The 14,725-nt window shown below is 44.9% G+C and overlaps 1 protein-coding gene across 1 annotated transcript in view; it reads left to right on the forward strand.

Annotated features, from left to right (window-relative positions):
- WWP2 (WW domain containing E3 ubiquitin protein ligase 2) overlaps window positions 1–14,725 on the forward strand; it is a 145,391-nt gene that overhangs the window by 72,552 nt on the left and 58,114 nt on the right. The window contains exon 7 of the mRNA XM_082677164.1: window positions 11,475–11,596. Within this exon, the coding sequence (XP_082533290.1) occupies window positions 11,475–11,596 (122 nt within the window). The remainder of the gene's footprint in view (window positions 1–11,474; window positions 11,597–14,725) is intronic.

A 14,725-nucleotide genomic window follows, 5' to 3' on the forward strand; every position in this document is an offset into this window, starting at 1 on the left:
TCGAGATCTTTGGAGTTTTCTCCAAAGATGCTATCTTTTTATCTTCTTGCCTTTTAATTGCTATCTGTCCTGCCTTCCTTGTTTCCCTTTGCTAAGCTAACTTTGTGTTTGGCCTGCCTTTTCTTTGTCTTGATGAGTTGAAGGTATCTTTGGCTCACTGATTATTTGATAATGGAGTGTGAAATTCTGCACCTAACAGTGTAAAGAGAACAAGAATTTCTACCCAGGCTCCCTGTCTGAAGATTTTCTGTTTGGACTTGGACTTTACTTGGACTTTTATGGCACATCTACGTGTTGGGTCTATTTTGTGTGCTTATAAATGGCCTTTGAAGGTACAACTTTAAAATGAGAAAACAACAACACTTTTTAACATGAGATTAGCAAAAGTCTAGAATAGGAGATGGTATGAATAATTGTTATTTTGTGAAGGAGAAGGGGAGATGAGGACATGGTTCTTTTTCTTTAAAATTTTACCTTAAAAAATTTACCTTAAAAAAGGTAAGCAAAAAGCTTTATTTTAAATTACATCATACAATTTTGCTTTACACTTAGAAAAGAATGGTGAACTGGGGACTCCTGAGGAGTTAGTTTTTCCTCTTCCATCTACAGCACTCCTTCTTTTGGAGGTGGGGAGCGGTACAGGGGGAGTGGTGCTGAGTTCTCAGCCAAACTCATCTGGACCTTATGCATCTTTGTGTCCCTACCAGGGCCTAGAATAGTGCTTTGCCGCACGTAGCAGCAGCTCAATAAATCCTTGTTGAGTTGAAAGAGTCTTGTGTTCCTGCTTCTCACTTGCCAGGACTTTGGGGTGGGTCTTCCTACTGGTTTACATTCCTTGGCACCCTGACTCCCTGAGAAGTGGTGGTTTCAGGGGCACAGGTTACAGGGGAGACTTTTTATCAGGACGGCCTTGTGCTTTCCAAGGCTTAGCCGGACCACCAAGAATGTGGTGGGTTCCCACTGCCTGCTCTGTCCCTCCTGTTCCTCCTGTTTTTTTCTTCATGATTGATATTTCCACTTTGAACCCTTTACATGGACTGTTCTACTCAAATCCTTGCAACTTTTAAGGTTAACGTTGGAATCAGAGATAAGTTGACACATAAATACGTCTTGCTTGGAAAAAGAATGTGTGAAGTCCATGTGCCTGAACTCTACCAGGAAAGAGAGTTACTTACTTACCCTCTGAGAACAGTAATGTCCCACATATATATAGCTGTTCAAATCCCCAAGTGATGGTTGAATGTGAGGAATGCGTGTCTCATAAAGGACATTTGGATCGTGGAAATGCGTCCCTATGAGATGAGCACTGATTCCATAGGGCATCTCCATCTCTGTATAAGGCCTTCTAACAGAGTGAGGTGGGGTGCTCAGCAAGAATTACCTAGCCGTATATTTGAAAATTAGTATCTTCTTCTGTGGAAACTGACATTTATTTGTGCTGAGAGGATCTATTAGTTTTCAACTGCTGTGTAACAAATGACCACCAATTTAGGGCTTAGAACAGCATCATTTGTGAGCTCACAGTTCTGTAGGTCAGAAGACGAGGACACCATAGCTGGCTGACTGGTCTCCTTAGGGTCTCACAAGGCCAAAATCAAGGTGTCAGCAGGGCTGCATGCTTATCTGGAAACTAAGGAAGAATTTGCTTCAAAGCTGATTCGAGCCATTGACTGAGTCATTGTAGGACTGAGTTCCCATTTCCTCGCTGGCTCTCAGTTAGGTCTTACTCAGCTCCTTATTAAGGCCATCCACACTTCTTCTCATATGTACCCCCCCCACCCCACTCATCATCAAGCTGGCAAGGGTGTGTCAGATTTCCCTCGTGCTTTGAATCCGTCTGATTTTCTCTTCTGCCCTCCACTTTTGACAACTGCTGGAGAAAGTGTTCTGCTTTTAGATTATGTCATTAGATTGGACCCATCTGCATGATATCCCTTTCTTTCTTATTTTTAAATACATTTATTATTTTTTATTTGGCCACACGGCATGGCAGTCCCGACCGGAGATTGAACCTGGGCCCCAGCAGTGAAAGTGCCGAGTCCTAACCACTGGACTACCAGGGAATTCCCTCATGTCCCTTTCTTAAGGTCAGCTGTGCCATATAATATCATAATATTATCATATATTATTATGGTAATATCATGTGCCATATAATAACATAATCAAGGGTGTGATATATCATCATATTCCCTAGTTTTAGGCATTAGGGTGGGGTGTCTTTGGGAGGAGGGGCATTTTAGAAATTCTGCCGACCACAGAAGGTATCTTTCTTAAATCCCATATTTAATCACTTTCCTAGTCTTCACCTGTTGGAGAGCACTTGAAAATTATAGCTAGAACAAAAAAAACCATGAAAAATAAAATTTGGTTGGATTTGAAGATTGTCTTGCAATTTTAGTAATGAGTCTAATGAAATGATTTTTATCTGTAGACCCTGATGCTAGAGAATGTTTTTTTTTTTTTTGCGGTACACGGGCCTCTCACTGTTGTGGCCTCTCCCATAGCACAGACTCCGGACGCGCAGGCCCAGCGGCCATGGTTCACGGGCCCAGCCTCTCCACCACATGCGGGATCTTCCCGAACCGGGGCACGAACCCGTGTCCCCTGCATCGGCAGGCGGACTCTCCACCACTGCGCCAGCAGGGAAGCCCTAGAGAATGTTTTTACATGATGTTCAGGGCTAACCTTTCTGGAAGACACTAGCTCTGACACTTCTCAATACCTGGTAGATTGTGGATTCCATCTCTTAGCACGGATTCCATTCTTTAAAAGGGTGGAGGGAGATGGGGAGGTGAGGACTGGTTGCCACAACCATGGGAAGTATTAGAGGTTACAGGCCCAAGAGTGCTTTTGTGCTTGAGAGCTTGCTTCTTTTATTCATTCAGCAAATGTTTTTATATGCCTACTCTGGGGCCAAGCGCATTCTAGGTGCTGGTTATACAAAGGTACACAAAACAGACAAGGTCCTACCCTCATGGGCCTCGTTGAAGTCAGACATTAAACAGATAAACATATAATCACAAATGGAAGTGCCATAAGGGAAAAGTTTAGAATGCTGTGTGAAAAGAATTAAAGGGAGTTTAGTGCAGGCTGGGAGGTGAGGGACATTTAGACTAAGATTTGGATGAGAAGCCAACTGGGTGAAGAGTCCAGAGAAGAGGATGCCAGGCGAGTAGATCTGCAAATGCTCTGAATTTTCCTTGGGAGGAGTTTAGAGGGAGGTTTGGAGGAATGTCCGTTGAACATATTCTTTTAGGAGCTTACCTCCCTCCTGCTGAATCCCTGCCTTTGCGATTCGTTGTCAGAACACTTAGAAATAACGCCCCGTATACTGTCATCCCTGGTTCCGCAGGGTCCCCTGTGGCTCTTTCAGGTCTGGGGCTGTAGCACAGGGACACTCTGGGCTGGGCCAGTTCAAACAAGATGTGATGCCGGGAGGAAGAAGGTGGAGATACTTTTCTGACCCACCTGTAGCAGAAGCTGGAGCTCCGTATTCAGGGTCAGCCCTGTGCAGCTTCCTCCTGCATGTCAGTGGAGGCAGATGGTCCACCACGCTCATCTCCTGAGCTGCTAGAGCATCCCATGCCCTTGTACCATCTCAGGACATGGGACAAATAAGTCAGGGACTGCCCTCTGTGTTCAAGGAACCTCAGATCATCCCCTCCTGCCCCGAGCGGGGGTGGGGTGGAACGAGACAGTGACCGCTTCCCCTGGACTTCATCTCTCGGTCAAGTTTGGGAGGGCGTTTGAGTGTTCTTTTTAGTGAAGCCCAACATGCAACCTGGGATGAGATGAGGTGAGTCAAAATTTATTGTATTTTCTCTCTTAAAATGATTTTTTTTAGTCTCAGGAAGCTGCCACCATTGAGAAGCTTGCTCTATATTCCAGGTTGGGCAAAAGTAAATCACTTGTCTTTCTGTCACCTAGAATGGACTTGCAGCAGTTTTATTTTTACCTTTCCTGTCGTTTCTGAGGCTGGCAGCTAGAGGTAGGGTGTGGAGTGGAGCCATAAATTACCCTTGGAATGACTCGGATGGCCCCATTTTTAACTCTAATTGCGCCTTTCCCTTTTCACCTCTCCTTTTTGTCCCCCTCCCCCTCCCCCCGCCCCCCCTCCACATTTGAATGAGAAGGAAGAATTGAGGCGGCTGTAGGTGGGAGCAGGTTTGCTTAGTGACACCTCTCTGAATGGTGGAAAACGTTTCTTTTCCCATCACCACTTCCCATTTTTTCCCTCCATGCTTCTATTTTAAGTGGCTGGTGTTTTTTTTTGTTTTTTTCTTTTTTCTTTTTCTGGTTCTTTTACTGGAAACCAGCCCAGCCTCACTCAGTTTTGTTTCCATGCTGCTATTAAAAGACAATGCCCAGTTAAGAGGACTTGGAGGAGGGGCCGCCCTCTTGGTTCTAGTCATCCAGGCAAAAATCGATTCCCTGGATTGGAGTGTGAGAAGAGTTTTAAGATTATTAGGCTATGGGAACATATGTATATGTATAACTGATTCACTTTGTTATAAAGCAGAAACTAACACACCATTGTAAAGCAATTATACTCTAATAAAGATGTAGAAAAAAAGATTATTAGACAATTTTTAACTTCTGTATCTGTTTTTTGTTTTTTTTTTAATTTAAATGGAGGAAAACCCCACCATCAGTAGTTCTACCCTGAAACTTCTCTTTTGCTGAGCTAATGGGCCTGAATTCTGAGGTCAAAGAACCTCCCTTTAGTATCCTGGGCCTCTTTTACCAAGATAGAAAAGTATGCTTGGCACCCGGTATCCGGTCAGCCATGAATTCTTTTTTTGCGGTACGCGGGCCTCTCACTGTTGTGGCCTCTCCTGTTGCGGAGCACAGGCTCCGGACGCGCAGGCTCAGCGGCCATGGCTCACGGGCCCAGCCACTCCGCGGCATGTGGGATCTTCCCGGACTGCGGCATGAACCCGTGTCCCCTGCATCGGCAGGCGGACTGTCAACCACTGTGCCACCAGGGAAGCTCAGCCACGAATTCTTGACATTTGGGAGAGATGTGTCCCCAGGCTTTGAAGAATCCCTATATTTATTAATACAGAGTGTTTGTAGAGTCCTGAGTATTACCTGAATCACATTCCCATCAAGGTTCTTGTTTTCTGGGTGTTTTATTTTTGGGAGGGGGCTATCCTCATACCATAAGTTACATGCCTTTAAAAAAATTTATATATTTATTTATTTATGGCTGTGTCGGGTCTTAGCTGCGGCACGCAGGATCTTTCATTGTGGTGCACAGGCTCTTCATTGCCTCATATGGGTTTCTCTCTAGTTGTGGTGCGTGGGCTCCAGAGCGTGTGGGTTCAGTAGTTGTGGCGCACAGGCTTAGTTGCCCCACGGCACGTGAGATCTTAGTTCCCCGACCAGGGATCGAACCCTTGTCCCCTGCATTGGAAGGCGGATTCTTAACCACTGGACCACCAGGGAAGTCCCAAGTTACCTGCCTTTTAAAACTTTAATTTTTTCTCACATGATGAGCTGTTTTTTTTTTTTTTTTTTTTTTGTGTTACACGGGCCTCTCACTGTTGTGGCCTCTCTCATTGCGGAGCACAGGCTCCGGACGCGCAGGCTCATTGGCCATGGCTCATGGGCCCAGCCACCCCGTGGCATGTGAGATCTTCCCGGACCGGGGCATGAACCCGTGTCCCCTGCATTGGCAGGCGGACTCTCAACCACTGCACCACCAGGGAAGCCCATGATGAGCTGTTTTTGCAGTGACTGAAACACACAAATTGCTTTTTAAAATAATGAAGATAGGTTTATGGAGGTATACAATAAAACGCCCCCTATGCAATGTACAGTTTGATAAAAGTATAGCGTCTGGTAACCACTACCATAATCAAGATATTGAAAGTTTCATCTCCCCCAGAAGTTCCCTCATGCCCCTTTATAGTCAGCCCCTACTTCTTTCTCCAGCTCTTGGCAGATACTAATTGCTTCCTTTCCCTACAGTTTTACCTCTTCCTAAATGTCATAAAAATGGATGGATATACTCTGTAGCCTTTTGTGTCTGTCTTCTTCCACTTAGCATAATGCATTTGTGATTCATCTATGTTGTTGCATCATCAGTAGTTCAATCCCTTTATTTACTGAGTAGTATTTCACTGTGTGGATGTACCACAGTCTGTCTGTTCATTCACCAGTTTGGGTTGTTTATGTTTTTGGAAATTATGAATAAAGTCACTATAATTTGCCTACAGGTTTCACGTAAACGTTTTCATTTCTCTTGCGTAAATACCTAGGCATAGGATTGTTGGTTCGTATGCTAAGTGCATGTCTAACTTTATAAGAGACTGCCAAACTCTTTTCCAAAGCGATGGTGCCACGTTGTGTTCCCTCCAGCAGTGTTTGAGAGTCCCAGGTGCTTTGTGTTCTCACCACTACTGTTACTGGCAGGTTTTTTTGTTTTGTTTTTGTTTGTGTGTGTGTGATTTTTTAGGTTTGTTTTGTTTTGTTTTTACTTTGTCCATTCTAACAGTTGTGTGATGGTACCTCATTGTCGTTTTAATTTGTATTTCCCTAATGACTAATGATGTTGAGCATCTTTCATGTGCTAATTTGCTGTTTGTAGATCTTCTCTTTTAAAATCTTTTGATTATTTTTATTGGTTTATTCTTTTTATTATTGAGTTTTGAGAGTTTTTTTTTTCTAGAAATAAATCCTTTATCAGATAGGTATCTGGCAAATGATTTTTCCCAGTCTAGGGACTGTCTTTTCATTTTCTTGATAGTGTCTTTGGGAGAGCAGGAGTTTTAAATTTTGATGAAGCCACCGACTACTTTTTAAATCCATTTCCTCATAAAGGATGTGGTAGATTTATCAATCCCAAATTCTGAGTGACCACCAAATTTAGAATTTCATTTTTTAATTTAGCAAAAATTTTTGTTTTCGTGTCTGTGAGCCATCACTTTTTTTGACTCTTCATTTTGTTTTCATTTGCATTACTGATGCTAGGGCTGGCTTTTTTATTTAAACAAAGTTTTGTTTTGTTTAATTACCCCACATAAACTATTACATATGTGATGAGCAACAAAGCTGCACTGGGTGACAATGCCAAGTTATCAGGCAGGCTCACTCACTAGACAAGTGGCTCTCTCACACACTGGCATTGTAGGGTGTGATGCAAATTTGTTTCTGAGCAGAAGTACAAATTACCGCATTTCCACTAAGATGTAAGCTCCTTGAGATCAGCGACTCTTTCTGTTTTGTTGCTAGCCCTAGAACAGGACCTAGTGCTCAGAAGATAATGATTGAATGCAATTCTCTGGCCTTCATGCAGAGCAATGCAGGGTGTCCCACAACATTGGAGGCTGTGGCTCTCAGGGTCAGCTGAGGACTGAGGCCAGTGCTACGAATGTCAAAGCTTGAATGGCAAGGGACAGCCAAGAGCCCTCTCCTGGGGACCTCACCTGCATCAGTTCTCTTTCTGCAGAGTGGAGAGAGAATCCCAGGGCCCTGACCTTGACTGGCATTCCTTAGGGGGGTCTTAGTTTCTGATCTGAGGGAGGAACTTAGGTAACTTCACACCAGTATTTTGAGAGGCACGTGGGGTAGTGAGAGCTGAATCTCTGTAACTAGGTGACTTAAAACCATTCATGGAATTTTGCCGTTCTGCCTTCTTCTGACTGCCCCAGGGGCTACATAGCTCCTCCCTCCCGCCCCCAAGGTGGTGGAGGGATCAGGCCAAGGTTGAAGTCATTGGCAGAGCCGAAGCCAGGCTGCCTGTGGTGGGGCCCAGCTCATCTCCACCCCATCGCCCCGCTTGTGTCCTGGTACTATTTTGGCTTATGGTGTGTGGTTTCAGCTTTTGGGCCAGCTTTTAATCACAACACAGTCCCATCTTTTAAGGGTTGAGTGACCTCCCAGAGAGGAAACTGCTGAAGAGAAGATTGTCCTCAAACTTTGAGGCCTTCTCTTCCTTCTAAGAGTCTTATTTTAAAGGTAATTCAAGAGGGGAACAGTGGAAGCTCCAGATTTAGGGCAAGAGAAGAATCTGGGGGAAGGGTGTTTGTGTGTGTGTGTGTGTGTGTGTGTGTGTGTATGGGGTGGGTGGGTAGCTGGGTGGCCGTGGGCCACGGGCAGGGAGGTGGCAATTCACACAAAGTGGTCCCAGCTGCCCCTGGCTTACAGGCTAATCCCGGCTCTGCACCAGCCTGTCATTCAGAGTGTGCTGCTGTCATTAGTGGTTGAACATTTCTGAAAGTATTCTCTCTCAACTCTGACCACATGCCCCTTTGGGGAAGGGAGGGAGGGGCTAGGAGAGTAATGGGACCCACCCTGTTGTCACGCCCAGCTGCTCTGCAGAGGGACAAGGAGCCCAGGACCTTAGAAGGAATCACGGGCCTGTCAGAGTCCGTGCGTGTGACACAACGAGTGTCGCATTTTCTATGCTGCCCCCCGACCCCCTGCCTTGTGGCCTGCTGCGCCCAGAGGGGTGAACCCTCTGCTGTGGGCTGTGAGTACAAAAATCACAGAGGCTTTTTTTCTTTTGTCCTTTTTTTTTTTTAATTAATTAATTTATTTTTGGCTGCACTGGGTCTTTGTTGCTGCGTGCGGGCTTTCTCTAGTTGCAGCGAGCGGGGCCTACTCTTTGCTGCGGTGCACAGGCTTCTCATTGCTGTGGCTTCTCTTGTTGCGGAGCATGGGCTCTAGGCACGCGGGCTTCAGTAGTTGTGTCGTGCGGGCTCAGTATTTGTGGCTCGTGGGCTGTAGAGCGCAGGTTCAGTAGCTGTGGCGCATGGGCTTAGTTGCTCCGCGGCATGTTGGATTTTCCTGGACCAAGGCTCGAACCTGTGTTCCCTGCCTTGGCAGGCGGATTCTTAACCACTGTGCCACCAGGGAAGCCCTTCTTTTGTCCTTTTAAGGGGATTCTTGTCTGAAATAAACCTTCTATTAACCAATTTGATCTCTCTCAAGCTCTCTGCCCTCAACACATATACGCACATTCACCAGTGGCTAACGACCATCTTTCCCTTTGGAACAGTCTGCACTCATTCTGCTTTCGAAGAGGACTTATGGTGAAATGCTCAATATTAATATTCCTTCCCATGGAGTGGGGACTCTGAGATATTTTTCTTGACTGAGGTGTGATTGACAGCTTTGATTTATGAAATTAGCTCAGGGAAAAATAAGACGGAAAAAGAGAGTCCAAATTAAATCTTTATTTCCACAGCTCAGTCGTACTCTCTCTATCCATTTTTAAGTGCCATGCAGCCTTAGGTACAAAGGGCTCCAGGGTTTGCTAGGTTTCTTTTTCTTCTTGTTTTTTTTTCTTTTTTGTAGTTTTGGCCCCAAGAAAAAACTTTATTTTTTCTTTTTAAATAATTGTGTTTCTTCCTTGCTCAAAAGTAGACATGCTTAATGAAGAAAATCAGAAAAACCCAGAAAAGCACAAAGGAAACACTAAAGGCATCCATATTCCCAACGTCCAAAGATAATCACTGTTAGCATTTTGGTTTATATTCATCGTGTTGGAGAAGGTAGTCAGTGGAGGCACTTCTTATTCCTCCAGGAATCTCTGAGTTTGTTGCGCTGTAAGTTTGTCCCAACATACGGGACCAGAATGTCTCACCAGCAGAGATGTTCTGGTGGGTATGGAGCCTCCCAGTGGGGGGAGCTTTCTTTCTTCCTTCCTTTCTTCCTTCCTTCCTTCCTTTCTTCCTTTCTTTTTTTCTTTCTTTCTTTCTTTTTTCTTTCTTTCTTTCTTATTGTTGCTGTTTATTTTTTAAAAAATTTTATTTGGGTATAGTTGATTTACAAAGTTGTGTTAGTTTCAGGTGTACAGCAAAGTGAATCTGTTATACATATATGCACTCTTTTTTTTTTTTTAAAGATTTTTGATGTGGACCATTTTAAAAGTCTTTATTGAATTTCTTACAATATTGTTTCTGTTTTATGTTTTGGTTTTTTGGTCCCGAGGCGTGTGGGATCTTAGCTCCCTGACCAGGGATCGAACCTGCACCCCCTGCATTGGAAGGTGAAGTCTTAACCACTGGACCACGACGGAAGTCCCTATCCACTCTTTTTTAGATTCTTTTCCCATATAGGCCATTACAGGATATTGAGTTGAGTTCCCTGTGCTATTATACAGTAGGTCCTTATTAGTTATCTATTTTATATATAGTAGTGTGTATGTGTCAATCCCAGTCTTCCAATTTATCCCTTCCCCTGCTTATCCCCTGGTAACTATAAGTTTATTTTCTACATTTGTGACTATTTCTGGGAACTTTCTATTAGAGGTCTTCGTCTCGCCATTGACCAAATGACCAATGAATAACCTGGAAGGGATTCAGCTTAAGTCCAGGCTTCCCACCCCCAGCCTCCAACCAGAGAGCGTGGGCTCTTGACCTTAGAGCATCTGGATTCGAATCTTTGCTCCATTGCTCACTTTCTCGGTGTCTGTTTTCACCTGTAAAATGAGCATAATAATAGTAAGCCACCTCTAGGGTTGCCAGGTTAAATGAGATAATATATGCAAAGTGCACAGCACACCACAGGTACCTGGAACATAATATTCCAGCTCAATGAATATTAAATTCTTCCATAGTCATTGTTTTCACGTTTATTGTTGGTGGTATTGTCACTGCCCCGAGTCCCGTGGTTGTAAATTGTTCTCTGGATCTCTGTTTCTCAGCCTGGAGAGGGGTGGTCTTTTCTTCACTGGGTAGTACTTAAATCATCTCACTGTTGAAAAGTAGTATATAATGAGTAGGAAGTAGAATAACCTCCTTTGACAAAACTGAGAAAGGCAGGGAAGCTTAGACATTTCCATCAAGTGAACAAAATCAAGCTACCACAGGACCGTGAGAACATGTACTGTCTGTTGCCTTGTGTCCTCTGAAGATGTTAGATCGAGCCTCTGCCGCTGTATTCCACCATTTTCCTTGCGGTACAGATCCCTCTCTGCATTTGTTCCTCATTTACTTGCATGGATGTTGAATCACCTTTCCTAGATAAAACATGTCAACATACACATTGGTTGCAGTTGTCTAATGCCCCTTGACTTTTATTCCCAAGGCAAGCATGTTTCTAGCCATAGAGAATATGGATTTGGATAAGTTTTGGGCTCTTTTTTGGCCAATGGGAGAAACATGTCATCTGTAGCCTGTTCAGTGATTCTTGTTTATTTCTTACATTCAAGCCCAATAAAAATAATGTGATGGTCACGGGATATTTTGCCAGTTATTTCAGATGTGGGGGAAATTCACTCTGGATTTGTTTACTTCAAATGGAAAAGTTTACCGAAAGTTGCCTTCTGTGCTTTTACCAAGAAGGAAGCTTACATGGGTCTCTCCATTCAGGGCCAGCTTCTGTCGAGTCAAAGACCAGAAGGACTATTACGGGGCTTATTTCCCATAAATAGCAAGAGAGGGAATACAGTGAGTTAGGTGGGGCACACCTCTGTCTTTTTCACAGTGACTTATATCTGTCTGCTTTATATTTTGAACCCCCAGGACACACAGACATTCAGGTGGTTCAGCCAGAACAGCAACTGGTGAGCAGAGCCCCGGTACTAGCAGCCGACAGCATCAGCCTCTCAAGAACCCAAGCCACAGTGGCTTGGCCAATGGCACAGGTGAGTGACAGCGCAGAGCACCAGCCCAGACTAAAGCATGGCCTCTAACTTGTTCTCACATGGAGTCGGGACCCTGCCTGCTGTGTCAGGATGCAGGGTGGGCGAGAGAAGACTCCCACACTAAGATGGAATTTGAATCCGTCAGTCTTTCCATGACCCGTCTTCTTTTCTCTCTGGCATAGTGTGTACAGCCAAGGTTATTCTCCACATGACTGTGCTCGTCTGAAATCTTCCTTTGTACAGAAATGAAAAGTATTGATATTTAAATTCATTTCTTATCAACATTGGATTTCTTTGCGAGGGGGGGCGATATCTTACTTACACATGACACGTTTTTTCATTTCCTTAATTTAAGGGACTAATCAGACTAGGGAGAAAGAAGACTAAGTATTGTTGTGAAGAGCTGGCTTAGAGAAGATGGCAGCACTGTTGAGCAGGTTGGGATGCTGGACCAGGAGCAAAGCCCAGCTGCCACTGGGGGGCCTCCTGTGACTGTTCCACTGAGAGTATTTGGTCCATTTGAGAGCAGATAGCGCTTCCACATCCACATGGAACCTCTCTGCACTTGATCCTGCTTCCCCACAAGTGGGAAGAGAAGGACCTATTTCAGAACAAATCCATTTTTGTCGTGTTTTCCTTCTGTCTCATCCAGACAGTGTTGAATTAAAAAGGGGAAGGGACCAAAAAAAAGGTTTTTTTCCTAAACATCTTGAAGATTGTCATATCTTTTGTGACTGCTGGTCATTTGGTAATTTGTCTTAATTTGGGGCAGTTGGGAAGGGACACGGGCGTTTGCTTTGGTAAGCTGGAGGTGGGGGAAATGCAGGTGTTTAAATCAGTAAGAGACACTGAAATAATTTTGTAGATGCTCGTGATAACAGAGGTGTGGCAGGAAGGACGGGAAGTTCAGAGCAGCACAGCTTCTTCACATAAGCGTTATCATGGTACTGTTCCTGCCCTTTGTGTGACAAACTTATTGAGCAGGAGAAGTCGATTGGGGTTACTTTCTAATGACTTTTAGTTCTCTTGCAGCACTGCATGAGGGCTGCAGAGCCCCTTTGATAGCTCAGGGTGCTTGGCTATACTGTCGTCTGCGGCAGACTGCAGGGTGGAGTGGCCTGTGTCCCGCAAGGCTCACTGTGTGTGCAGTGGCCTGACTTTCTCCCTGGAGTTTGGGACCCGCCTGCAGGAATTGAGTTAGCGAGCTCGCCCCGAGGCTTGAGGACGAGGGTGAGCTGGAGGTGAGGGGCATAAGCGGTAGCTGTCTCAGCCTGCCTGGCGCTCCTTTGCCAACCATCGTGTGCAAGTGCTGGAACTGCCAGTTACAGAAGCCGGGGGTGGCCTGGCTTCCCGTTTGTGTGGTGGGGACAGCGAGGTGGGGGCTGTGGACTGCGTTACAGAATACTGTATGCAGCTCCGCGAGCACCAGTAAACATGTTTCTCTTAAGCAAATAAGTCACTTGTGGGAATTCCCTGGTGGTCCAGTGGTTAGGACTTGGCTCTTTCACTGCCAGGGCCCAGGTTAAACCCCTGGTCCGGGAACTAAGATCCCACAAGCCATGTGGCGTGATGAAATAAAAAAGCCACTCATAGATGAGGGCCGGTGTTCACAAACGGGCAAGGGGAACTGGCTTTGGAACCAGTTGTTTCCTGGATGCCACAGGTGTGATACCAGCCTCTTTGTTCCTCCAGGGGCCTGCATCGTTGTGATGCTGGTCTCCCCCAGCCATCTCTGCTTGTCTTACAAAAACTATGGGTAGGACTTCCCGGATTGTCCTGTGGTTGGGACTGCATGCCTCCAATGCAGGGGGCGCAGCTTCGATCCCGGGTTGGGGAACTAGGATCCCACATGCCGCGTGGCACAGCCAAACCCCCCCCAAAAAACAACACCCCCCCCGCAAAAAAAAACCCAAAAAACACCTATGGGTAAATTGCCTTTCTGTGGTGATGGTCTTTGAGTAACTCTCATTGGACATTTAAACAGGTCTGTGTTTCCCCTACTCTTATTTTTAGGTACCTTTGTGTATTGTCCTTATCTCCAGGAACATTATGTATTTCAGCAGATGAGGCACGTGCCAGCCACGTCTTCCGAAAGCCAAATATCTGTAACCCCAAACTGCCTTGGAGATGTCTTATGGTGCTGTGTCTGAATGCCCAAACTGTTCCCAAACATGTCTGTGAAGGACAGTCATTGAATGTTAGGGATTTCTGCCTGTTAAAATACAGGGCTTGGCCCCTATCTTGTTTCCTTTCTGCTCTGATGACGGTTCACATTTGGCTCACAGCCAGCCTGGACTTTGTAGGCTTTTTAATGTCTATCCAGGGGGTACAGAAAGATCTCACCTTTCCTTGGGGAGCAGACAGAAGCGCCCCTCTTTGGTAGCGTAAAACTAGAAGGGGGTTGAGGCGCTGATTGAGGACATCTCCATCCCTGTATGGACATACAGGTATATGGACATCTCCATATACTGCTGTTCGAACTGCTAGGACCAGTTCCAAAATGGTGGTGGTAGAGAGCCGTGCTTCCAGGAAACGTTTCCAGAGACATACAAGATTTATTTAGCAAGGCTTTTTGGCTGTGCTCTGCAGCTATGCATGAAAAAGACATTTGGGGCAAAGACGGAGCTGACTTCCAGGTGTTTTTTTCACATCACAACTGTAAAGTATCCGTTTTTATAAAAAGAAGGTGAATGGCGGTCTGTCTGTATAAATATTATATCTCTGAGTTTTAGAAGTGGTGGAATCAAGGACTAGGCTAATGGTATAGCACTTTATTGGGACTTGTGTGCAATGATTTACTTTCTAATTTTTTCTTGAAAACTTTACCTGCCCCCCCCCCGCAAAAAAAAAAAATTACATCTCTCACTCATTCCTCCCTTAAATGTGATTTCCATGCATGTAAGGTGGGGAGTCACACTGACTGCAGTCAGATTCTGCCCCCGGTGTATAGCACGTGTGTAAGACCCAGGGACTAGTTGGGCCTTAGTTTTCTCATTAATAAAATTAGGACAAGATTATATATCTCATAGCGTTGTTATAAGGAATAAATTATATAAAACATGTAGCATGTCTAGCACAGTGCCTGGGACATAGTAAGCTCTCAGTTAGCTTTTGTCTTTAAGAATAATT

Source organism: Grampus griseus, assembly GCF_964374135.1.
Source record: "Grampus griseus genome assembly, chromosome: 19".
NCBI lineage: Eukaryota > Metazoa > Chordata > Mammalia > Artiodactyla > Delphinidae > Grampus > Grampus griseus.